Genomic DNA, 12719 nt, shown 5'->3' with positions numbered 1-12719 from the left:
ATTTTGAAGCATACTAGCTGGAGGTTGTATTAGACGTAAAATGAATAAAGCCCATACAGAAGTATAGAAAGCATTTTGTGAACGTTAGAATAAAACTTAAGATAATGGCTGAAGTTTATATTTATAGAGGTAAAATTAATATCAAAGCCTATGCCAACGTTTCGAATAAATCTGAGTACAATGAATGGATGTTGTATTTGGACGTGGAAAAACTATTTCATACAGATGTAGGTTGCATTTTGTAAAGGATTTAAATAAGTTAAGGTTACAGTTTGTAATTAAACGTAGAATGAATATAAAAGACCATACATAAGTTGGTGGAGTTTTGTAAACCTTTCAAATAATTCTTTATTCATTTAATCATTTTCGAAATATAGTTTTGTTTTTTAGTTAATTTGTTTGTTGTTTTGCCTCTATTCCCGATAATAGTGAACGTAAAACTGTAATTGAAAAATAGCCTATAACAGCGAACTTTACATACATGTGCTATGTGCAACCCTTGTTCAATTGAAACACATATAGCGTGAACAGAGGAATAATGGCGTGCTTAAAACCCCGGCGTTGCGCTGGTGCATTTGAGATGAATGATCAACATTATGCATTTTATGCAAATTCTTTCTTTTCAGGCTTTAGGTTTGTGTAGTAGGTATGACGGACGTACACTGCCTTAAACAATGCCTTTTTATTTGGATATTAAACCTGTTAAGCGTCGTTAAGGTAAGAAATCCAGTTTACTTCTTATAGTTCATGTTACGATGTAATGGAATACGAAACGTTTAGCGCTTATACTGAACTCTTAAAATGTTATTTAAAGAGGCTATTCACCCGGACACCAAAATAGTTAAAATCGAAATATAATCACTAACGGGTGCAAGCGTAAAGGAGTGATCCGGTTAAATAGACTATAGGCACCTTCTGAGCTACTAACCGGCTAAGAAAAGTCAGTTAAATTGATCTCCGAAAAAATCATTGAAATTATGAAAAACTCAGAAATTGAAATCTAATACTACCACCACCAAAACCCAAACGTTGACCCCACCTTAACCCTAATCAATAATTATTCACGTATTGGTGCAAACCTAAAAGAGTGATCCGGTCGAATTGCCACTTCCAATGTTGTTGTTTTTTTCAGACAAGTTACACCCATATTACTCGTGATCGCCCAGTACTTTCTGCCTTGCCAAAATTGCTTTACCGTTAGAGTATCTTAAAACTTACCTACACATTAACACAATATGGTTGGGAAAATGTGGGACACTGAGTAGTTCGAAACATGATAGGTTTTCTATTTTTTGTCACATTATCTAATATATTATCACTTGACCGTAATTTAACATACAATACGACTGTTCTTGGACTGCTAGGCAAAGATGATTGTTAAACTGCTGTAGAAAGTGATATTCCTGTGTTATATTCAAGTCATTTTGAGTAGCCCCAGTCAAGTCATTTGTGAAATAACTGAAGTCAAAGTTTTTTTTTAAGTCTTTTTCGTAAAATAAAAAGTCAAGTCATTATAAGAGCAGGTCAGTCATTGTCCAGAAAATAAAAATAAAACGTGAAAATAAAATAAAATTGAAATTCTTACATGAGCAATAACTCAAACAAAAAAAAAAAATTGGGATAAAAAAGTAGAATAAAAACACTGAATTTCAACCCAAGTTATTTTATGATGCGTTTATTTGTTTATTTTTTCTCTAAACTTAACGTAAAACTATACCAAATGGAAGAAAGCATTACTCTAGTGTACTTAAGATTTGTTTTTCCATGACGTCACGTTTTGATGAAACTTTGTGACGTCAAAAACCCTAGATCCGCACACGGTCATGTTGTTTGTTGTTTAACGAATACGGAATTGACTGGGACACCTAAACGCTATAAACTATTTCTCTTGTTCCAAGTGTTCGACCGCTTTGCCCTACAACTAAGTACCCAATTAGTAGAGAAAAGGCGAGTGTCGATATTTGCGCGTAATTTGCGCTTAGCATTAGGTAAGCTTCCCAAAATAGCTCGATGGGAACAGGATACAGGCGCACAAATAACAACAGCAGCCAGCAGTCCTATTGCAACGTTTCCCCTGCAAATGCGGTTTTATTCATAAAGGTCAAATGATATCTAAGAGGTTCTCTAAAACGGTGCGTCACGACATCCTGCCTTACATTTTGTTACTTTATCAAAGGCAAACTTTTCAAAAAAATGTTGTATTAAAAATATTGCATTATAAAATCAACCTTCGGCCAAATAACCGATAAACTATAAAGCATAATACCTTTGTTATTTCAATAGGATTAATTTAGCTTATTTGCCATATTAATGACGTCATTCTGTATCGCGTCAGACATCCGTACTGTTAGCCAAAAATATCGGGTATCAATAATTTCCAAAAATCCTTGATAAAGTTTAAAATTTCCAAGAAAGTATCTTACTCAAGCAGTTTAAAGTGGCGAAAAGTAGTGTACGAATTGTTTTGTTGTTTATCGTCACTCGTAGTTAAAACTGGTATATGTATTGTGACGTCACCGCTACCAAATGACGTCAGTGAGACAACCGCGTTGTGTGACGTCACAGAATGCCTATAACAGTTGGAAAAATGTCAGTTTTACGATAAAAGACATCGAATAAGACACTATTGAGACTGGAATTATTTAAGTAAACTTTTGTGACTGACAAACCTGTCTTATTATTATTCACGCCTGACTTAAAGAGATTATAACTTTGCATCAATGAACTTCATTCTAAAACGTCTTTTTAACGGTTATTATACATGTAACAACACTTTGCGGAAACATTTTATTAAATCTAAAGTTTCAAAACAAAAAACAAGTGTCAATGGAATTTTCGAGAACGCATAACGTGATAAAATACAGCCTTAGAATATCATGTTTGCCTAACAAGCTCCGTCTGTATGTTCAACAGTCTATGACCTATGTTGATACGAGGCCTCCTACTAAAAAGAAGCTCTTCCTGTATTAACTTATATTATCTGACGTTTCGGATAAATATGAAGGATGTCTTTATCAGGGTAGTTACATAAGTGCTAGGAGAAATGTGGGCAAATGTATTCAATGGAAGAGCCATTTTCAGAAAATACAAGTACCAGAGAGCCCCAAAATTATTTCAATACAAAAACCGTAAATAATGCCAAGCCAGCTACAATAATAACAGAATTGTAATATAACAAAACGGTAATAATCAACACAATAATAATACCAATAATAGCAAAATAACACACAATATTTATTAATACCAGTGTTTTGTTAACTAACTCTTTGGTCTTTCTGTCTAGTGTTACGTCATAAACGAAATGCTGGCTGAAATAAAGAATATAAAAAGAAACGTTTATAAACGGTACGCTTGGTAGCCTTTACAATTTTTTGGAATTTTACGATCCAACTTGAAGAGCCGCAAAAAACATGCCGGAGAGCCGCAGTTTGCCCACCCCTGGTATAAAGACACACCTTTGTCAGCCATAATTGCATTCTCTGATGAAGAAGGCATCCTGTTTAGGTAGCCGAAACGTTTGATAAAATAAGTGCTTCTTTTAGTATATTGTGCCTTGTATCAAGAACAATTTGTGCTAAACCTCCTCCGTTTTGTTGTCATAGGCTGATGTGGTGTGCAATGCCGGTTATGGATTCCCACTTAAATACTGTTACGGTAAGCTGTGTGTGTTTTCCTACAGTATGATTAAATACAATTCTTGAACAAAGCTCGTTAATCCAGTGATTTTTAACCCGGTGCTCCCCGTAACACTACTGTTCCGCAAACAGATGTACAACTATAAAAATTACCAGATAATTATAGTTTTATAATTCAATGATTTAGAGCAAAATGCGGCTAATTCTATAGTTCTTAATCTAATTCGAACTTTAGCAAACATGCTACTGTATCCAACGGCATTTTTAATCTTTCAGTTAAAACAAAGAGTTTGATTTAAATCTCTTTGGTTAGAACGACTTGTATGCAATTAAAAGGCGTAAAAATTAGCAAACACAAATTTACCATTCACATACTTGTTCAAATAATTTTCGATTTAAATGAAATTTGTGAAGGTTAAATAAATGTAATTCTATTTTAAATTTTTGTTTGAATCCGTTTTTTAAGAATTCGGTACTTCTGGTTCTAATCTAATTTGAGAAAACCTAATTGATCTAATTGTAATTATAATCGTATTTGATAAAACCAACATGATGTAATTCTAATTTAATATTTAAAGATAAAATAAATCTAGTTGTCCAAGTTTGTCCGTGAAAATTTATTCATTGTACGAAAGTTCCATAAAACACCGATCGAAAATCACTGGTTGACCAAAACAGGTTTCACCAAATCACCGCTTTACGCCATATCCGGCCCGCAGAATTATTCTGCCGGCTTTCCTTAATAAAGATAATTACAGTTGCAATGTTGTCGGTTGCAATTCAAAACCAAATTTTGATGAAATTTTTAACTTAACGTCAACTAATTATAGATCACAGTTTTTATTGTTTACTTATTTATATCTTGTTCGTATAACGATAATTAAGTTAACAGAGTTCGACGCAAAAATATAAATCTGTCTCGCAATCTTCAGGCCTTGCAGTTTGATAAAAAAAAGTTTGACGACCCCTGGTTTAGCACAATGGACTTAAGTAGCTTTTATTTTATCAAAGTAATGATCCACTATTACCAATGGAATTTTTAATTGTTGTTTGCTTAATTAATTGTTCTATAAATACTCTTGGCGCAATAATAAGAATGTAATTATGTGCGCCTGTTTCTGCTTAAGTAATAGAACAGCCCGGATATTAATTTTGCGCTCATCCAAACAAGCACAGATATCTCAACAACTGAAAGACATATTTTGCGGGAAATTTATGCTTTTTTGGCGTTTTTTTTTATTTCAAATTTTGTCGAACTTTTTTCAAAAAGTTAAAGATGTTACCGAAGATATCTCTATAATGCGATATTTTGCTTTGTTAGAAGTGTTGTTTCGTTTCGAGAATTTACGGTAAACATCTAAGTCCATTTCACTGTAGGTATCCGATTTATCAATGAAACCCTTGTTTTACGGGCAACAGCTTAATTTGTATTTTATGTAACATGATAAACTTACCGTCAACACCTAAACATCCGTAGTCTTAAGAAGTTAAAGCATTACATCGACCGAAATAAACCTCTTGCCTAAACGGAAGCCATGGTGATCAATCGTCGTTTCAACACTCGCCAAAACGAAAAACCCTTTTTTCTAATAATATCTCGCTTGTTGATTTCTATGTTGCGCGGCAAACGGGAAGTTGCGCGCGCGGCGCTTATTTTCACAGGAAGTGGCGCTCATTAATCAAGCTCGTATGATTTCTATGCAGGCGTGACGGCCTACTGTTGTGGATCGCACTACCAGGACTGCTGCTGGCAGGAAATCTGGAAAGTTTGGTGTAAGTTCTCTTCCGTTTTCATTTCTTTTTCGAGGTCAAGTAAAAGGCACATGACCTAATTTCGCAAATTATTTGACTTGAGTCTTTTGAGCAAATGCCTGCACTGTACGTAATTCTTATAGACGAATGGCTTGACTTAACTTTTTGGACAGAGGGCTTGACTTGAAGAAACGCCGCCTTAAAATGTGAACATTTATAGTTAAGAGAATTTAAACCAATAACAAAACTGATTGTGACTCGAGTTCAAATTTCACAATATTTTTTACGATTTGTTCGACGGTTTTTCGCCTAATCATGATGTATTTTAAACTTTGAATAATTCTCCGTAAATACAGGGTTCTGGGTTTTGGCCTTTGAAGTGACCACTGCCATGTTATGTTAAAAACTCAAAACCTATTGTAACAAATTTTACAATATTTTTTACGATTAGTTCGGCCGTTTCTTCGCTCCAGCATTTACTTGACTTAAGTTATTTGGGGAAATGACTTGACTTGACATAAATATTTTAAGCAAATGACTTGAATTGACTTGAGTGTTTCGGACAAATGACCCGATTTGACCTTTATCTTTTGAGCAAAATAATTCACTATACCGGTACTAGAAAATTCAAATCAGTTACAAAACTGTTTTTGACATTTAAACTGTTTTTTTCGAACGTAGGGTTTTTATTCAGTGGTATAACCTAGCTTGTTCCTGTATATATCAGTGTTATAAACAAGTAAAAGTCCAAATCAAGTCAGTTGTAAAATAACTTAAGTCCAAGTCAAGTATTTTTCAAAAAAATAGCAAATCAAGTCTAAGTCCAAGTCATCAGTTGCTCAAGTCAAGTTCCAGTCAAGTCATTTTTACAGCAAGTCATCTTCAAGTCAAACGATTACAAAAGGCAAACTTGTCCGATTATTATAAGCCATAATTCAACTAAAAAATAACAAAAAAAACAACCTGTAGCAATCTAATAGTTTTATGTGCCAAACTTACGATAAATAGCGCAATTTTATAGTAAAATGGTAAATGAAAACCCTTAATTTCAAGCCAAGTCATTTGTCTGAAAAACTTAAGACCAAGCCAAGTCATTTTAAAACAGTGACTTAAGTTCACTTAAGTCCCCGCTTTTCGCTTAAACACACATTGCTTCGACGCAGAATGCGTATAACAAATAAATCTGCCAGAGTGAAGCATTGACTAGCTGACATCACAACCGTACAAGACCTCTTTTGTAAGACTTGTATTATTTCTCTTTAACACAGGGTTCTGGGTGGTGGCCTTTGTTGTGATCACTGCCATCTTCTCGTGTTGCGGATACTACTGCAGTGGAAGTAGCAGTGGAGGAGGTAGCGACGGTTATGGTGGATTCCTCCGGAGAGAGTCCTCCTTCAGTGTCTTCCGGAGGTTCAGAAGATACTCCAGTCGGGAGTCATACGATGAAAACGTATGGAAGGTACTGCGGCTGGGACTGCGTTGCAACGGTCGAGTCGATTGCTTACAGATAGGGTGTTAGGGTAATTTGGGGTATTGTGTTTTAATCCCTAAATTATTTTCGGTTCGAGCGTTTGGGAGGTAGAACTTTAAATAGTTTGGTTAGTTTTCGCTTAACGACCGAGTTGATTGCTTACAGAAACGATTGCTAGGGCTGCTGCATTACTGGGTTTTAGTATACAACATTTGACATCGTTTGTACAGCAAATAGGTTGTATTGCAACTATTAAATGCAGTTATAACGGTCAAGTCGGTTGCCTAGAAAAGGGATTTACTGGGTTTTAAAAACAACAAGACACATAATTACTTTTTTCAGGCTTTATTAGGTTCATAATTTCCAAATATGATTTAAATAATTGTGGCTCTTCTGTTTTATTTGGCTAATTATTCAGGATCATGTTAGGATTATCCGCAAGTCTGTTTCAGTGTTGCGAAGTCGATTCTATTTCTTATGTAAATTTAGTATCTGTTTTATAAATATGTTCCGAGTTGCCTGTACAGAGAGGGTATTAGGCTAATGCTGGCAACCGGTTTAAATCCATGAAAACATTTTTCCACGGTAAAAACATAACTAGTTGGTTGGTTAGCTTGCGATATAACGGTGGAGTCGGTTCCATAGAAAGGATTTACTGGATTTTGAAATACAACATTTGACATCGTGTGTAAAGCGATAAGGGTGTATGAGTACTATTGAACATACATCAGTATCTGTTTTATAAAACATGTTTCAAGTTGCCTACAGAGAGGGTATTAGGGTAATGCTGGGATTGTGCTTTAATCCTGAAAGTGTTTTATTAAATAACCTTTACTAAAATTTGATGAGTTGTTACCCCAATTTCTGCTATGCTCGTTTAAGGTTAGTCAGCTAGGTTTAGTCTTCTCTCGACCCTATAAGTGCAACTTAATTATTCAAGTTTTAAGTTATTTGTTGTTTAATGCACTGTGTCTGTATGCCAATGTTATTGTATTGAAAGACTGGACCGATTAGCTAGGATTTTTGTTTTAATAGGATCTTTAAATATAACAAAAATGTCTATGTTTTGTAAATTAAAAACTGTTTTTTTGTACAGTCGAAATATCTCTCAGGGTCAGCGAGCTTACCAATTTCAATAATTTAACGTTTTATTTTGTTGGAAATCAGTCGGACTGCGCCTTGACTTGCCATCTTGCGCAAAGGATTTAACACAGACTTGAACTATTTTGCAAACGACTTCACTGGGATTTACGTCATTTAAAAATGACTTGTTTATACCCATGGTCAAAATGACTTGTTTATACCCATGGTCAAAATGACTTGTTTATACCCATGGTCAAAATGACTTGTTTATACCCATGGTCAAAATGACTTGTTTATACCCATGGTCAAAATAACTTGTTTATACCCATGGTCAAAATGACTTGTTTATACCCATGGTCAAAATGACTTGTTTATGCCCATGGTCAAAATGACTTGTTTATACCCATGGTCAAAATGACTTGTTTATACCCATGGTCAAAATGACTTGTTTATGCCCATGGTCAAAATGACTTGTTTATACCCATGGTCAAAATGACTTGTTTATACCCATGGTCAAAATAACTTGTTTATACCCATGGTCAAAATAACTTGTTTATGCCCATGGTCAAAATGACTTGTTTATGCCCATGGTCAAAATGACTTGTTTATGCCCATGGTCAAAATGACTTGTTTATGCCCATGGTCAAAATGACTTGTTTATGCCCATGGTCAAAATGACTTGTTTATGCCCATGGTCAAAATGACTTGTTTACAACACTTGTTAAAAAGATTTTTTTACAACACTAGTCGTATGGCCTTACCAGAAAAAAATTACCGCTACTGAGAGTCGACACTCAATTGATCGATATAGGCAAAGTAACATAACGTAGAGGTGGCCTGAAATTTCGGCGCGTTTGCAGAGGATGTTTACGATAGCGGTTTAGGACATTACAAAGTCACGAATTTAAACCCTCCTCCCCTAAACAGCTGATAGCTGCGTTTTAATGAGACAGAGAACGCAGACGATTTGCGAGTATTTTGTCTGTCTGAAACGCCTTTTCTCTCTCATTCGCTGCGCGTTTACGATTTAACTTGTACACGAATACACTCAATCATCTCTAATGAGTCTGACAGCAAATATGTCAATTTTGGGTTGTTACGCAACAACTAAAGCGATATATTGGCCAACAAGTTTATATATACCGGGGGGGGGACACTTATTTTGAACAGCGGGCTGCATGTTAAATATAAAATATCATGACGGGACTTGTCAAAAAGGCATTTTTTGTAATACACTTAATACAACATATGACTACCAATAAACTTTTGAACACAATACACGTTTTTTTTTCAATTTCAATAACAACACTAAAGCCATTATATTCGATAAGGTCGACATTTCGCCGTTTACAAACGTTTCGGCAACGTCGTGACATTGCTTCATCGTTACACTGATGATGGCATGAGGTATTGCCGAAACGTTTGTATACGGCAAAATGTTTATTGAAACAACCTATGACTTCTTTTAAAATAACGCTTTAATATCCTTGTTTTAACAAGCTTGTGAGAGTACGAATGTGTGAGGAAGACTTACAAGAATAATTTATTCAATAAAATATTCTGATATTAAGAAGAGTTAAAGCTAACGGATAACTTGTATTTGCCGTTTTTAAATAACACTGTGACTTCGATGTTTACCGGTTTATATATCGGGTTACAGCTGTTGTACACATAATTAAGGGTACATTTTTGTATTGTTCGGGTTACCTAACGATAATAACGCTTTCTGAAGAGTTAGCCGAAACGTTAGACAAACAAATATATACCAGAAGAACTGATTTTTAGTATACTATGCTTCGTAACAACAGCATATTTATAATAACGGTATTCTGGCCAATAGGTTGGTTGTTTTTACTATTAAGTTAATTAGTACATTGTTTTACCGCTTTGGGATTAATATATACTTTTTTTTGTCAATTTGACTTTATTGATTAAATAGTTGGCACCAGATCGTCTGTAAATTTTGTAAAAATAATCTGACATATAAATAAAGTACCAAGTATGGGGCCAACTAACTACAGACCCCTGCTTCTTTGTTTCAGCCATACACCCCTGTGGCACTACCCCCCTACAGCCCCGCGACCACGAGCACGGTACCCCCCGCGTCATCTGTGGACCCCAACCCCCCTCAAAACCTCCCCTACCTGGTAAGACAACCCCTATTAATTTAAACTGTAAAGTAGAAGCTATTACGTTGTACTTGGACGTATAGTATGAAAGCCCATACTGAAGTAGGTAGCATGTTGAACGTTTCGAGTGTGTCTTTATTCATTTTTAAAATCTTCACCATCTTTAACAGAACAGATTTAGAAAAGGAATTAAGACTTATTCGAAACGTTAGATAAATGCTAGCTATACTTCAGTATGCGCTTTTATAGTACGTCTAACTACAACATTCGACTGTTATACTCTGAAGCAATGCTTTCTCAGCCAGTGGGTCGCAAAGCTATTAAAGGTAAGCCGCGAAGCATTTCTAAATGTTACAGTTTTCTATTAGATGGGGAAATTATTGCATTATCATTACGTAACATTTATGGAACAATATCACAAATACCTAACATAAGATGTGTGTTTGTTGCATTAACTATATCACTGCTTACTCCAGTGTTAAAGATGCAGGTTTTATGTAACTTTTTTGTTCAGTGATATCTCATTAAGTGTCACTACTATGCGAAACTCCAACCTTCAACAATTATGCTCTGAAGGTTGCGTTGTAGCAAACTAGTTTTTGTTCTTAATGAGTTCTTTTTTATTTGCCTCGACAGCTGATGTGCAAAAAGTGATTATTTTTTTGTTTATAGTAGAGATCGACCAAAACTTTTAGGACCGAAATCGATTCCCGATTTTTACGGTTTTACCAACCGTTACCCGATAACGATTTTTTGTATACCTAAATCATAGTGAAACGTTGGCAAAGTTATTTTTTTAATTAATGTAATGAAAAGTGATCGACATTCACGGAATCTATAGTAAATAGGTGGTGGCACTATTCAACGAGAAATTGTATTGAAATCTCGACAAGTTTCGCACAACTGTGCTTCACTCGGTCAAAAAAGTAGAAATGGTTTATTGCTAAAACCTGACACGAACCATATTTGAGACCAACGTAAATATAATCTAAAATTACCCCAATGACGTCATAAAATTACCTCAATGACGTTATTAAAATCTTAACAAGCTTTCGCACAACCGTGCTTCATCAGGTCAAAGTAGAAACGGTTTATTGCTGGCACCTGACACAAACTAAAACAATATTTGAGACTGCCGTAAATAAAATAAAAATTTAAAACCACCCTAATGACGTCACAGGAGCCTCCACCCCCCTACACGACTGTAATATCGCGGCCTCAACCAGCGGCTGCCAACGAGACCACCAACTTACTGCCAAGCGCACCGGCCGACGCCCACCAAACGCCCACCGCTCCGCCCGTCACCAACGCGTCACACTGACGTCATCACGTTTCCATGACGACCGACGAAAAGCGGACCGCGTTCGTTCCTTGGGATACAGACGGCATCGCGTTTGTAACTAAGTGAATTTCTTGTCTTTTTCCTCCTTACAAACGCCGCTTTTGCGAAGCTGGAAAGGTTTTTTTCGAACCGTTTTGTGCCAGTTTCCTATTGTTTTTTTTTTTAATGTGCTTCTTTTATCGTTGTACTCCTCGGTTTGATTTTTAACCTTTAGGTAAAAATTGAAACGTAGAACGCTCCTCGAAACTCGACGCCAAGGTCTATGTACTATCTCCAGGGCAATTTTGACTGAAATTGCTTAAGACAATGTTGGCTGAATTACTTAACCATTTCATTTTTAGTCAACTTAATACTTTTAAGTTGTGTTGCATTTTAATAACTTTAAAAGCGGTCCTAATTTTTCCCCACGCCGTTGCATTTCTGTGTTGATAGACACCTTTTTAAAACCCGTTTTTTTATTGTATGGTGAACTAAAGTGCTGATAAAGAAAGTCTAAGCTGCCAGAAGTCGTTGAGCGAAAACTTTTAAAGTTTAGGTTGAGTTTTCGCACACCTATACAACGTGGTGTCGGGGTGCTGTACTAAACACGTTCTGCTGTCGTTGCTCGGCTGAGTTTGCTGTCCGAAGAAATACACCCGTGCTACAATATACAGTGGGCGTTTATTTGAATCGCAAAAAATGGTTTGCCTATCTTGTTAGTTTAAATCATTTTTCCTCTATGGAAAAGTCACTTAAAAATTCGCTATAACAATGGAGAGGTTGTTAATCTTGATTTGGTTAAACGTGTTATATTATATTTGAGTGTTTTAAAACAAAATTCAATGAAATTCGCTGGTATATTTTTGAGGAATCTCAAGTCGCCTTAAACAATGGGTTACTGCTTTTTGAGATCTGGAAAAACTTTTTGAACCATCGTCCGCTTGTTTTGTTATGGTGCCATCAAACGACAGCATTTGAAACCGACTTGGAAACGTTTCTTTCAATTCGATCAGAAAAATGTTTGGCTTATTCGTATTTCGCTAAATATTGTCTGATGTTGTTTTCAGCCAAAAAAACTCGCATTTTAAAGTAAATCAAGACAAAATTTAAAATCTTTTTTTTTTGGTTACTTACCTGTTAGAAAATATTTTTTCTTTCAATAAAACAGTTTGATTTGGAGTTTTTTGAAATACTAACTAAAAAGATATGGTCTATTGTTTTTTGCTTACTAATACTGTTGTCTTTTTACTCTTAAATTTTTCACTCTTAGTTTTTTTTTTCTTTGAAATTTTTTCTTTTTAAAAAACAAACAAAAATATTGATTATTA

General features: G+C 35.2%; 1 protein-coding gene across 2 annotated transcripts; it reads left to right on the top strand.

Moving 5' to 3' along the window:
* Positions 1-646: 646 nt before the first annotated feature.
* Positions 647-11519, top strand: LOC146138786 (uncharacterized). Of its 2 annotated transcripts, none has more exons than XM_083394281.1 (6): positions 647-717; positions 3603-3654; positions 5340-5408; positions 6656-6837; positions 9984-10088; positions 11251-11519. In XM_083394281.1, exons 1-6 carry the CDS (start codon positions 649-651, stop codon positions 11389-11391), a joined length of 618 nt encoding a protein of 205 aa, XP_083250407.1. In that variant the 5' UTR covers positions 647-648; the 3' UTR covers positions 11392-11519. The 2 variants fall into 2 exon arrangements, with proteins under 2 accessions (XP_083250407.1, XP_083250406.1); XM_083394280.1 differs by having other exon boundaries at positions 6656-6846.
* Positions 11520-12719: the final 1200 nt, after the last annotated feature.

Source organism: Ascidiella aspersa, chromosome 7, assembly GCF_963924565.1.
Source record: "Ascidiella aspersa chromosome 7, kaAscAspe10.2, whole genome shotgun sequence".
NCBI lineage: Eukaryota > Metazoa > Chordata > Ascidiacea > Phlebobranchia > Ascidiidae > Ascidiella > Ascidiella aspersa.
The sequence above is the reverse complement of the archived record's forward strand: the minus strand, read 5'-3'. Positions and strand labels throughout refer to the sequence as shown.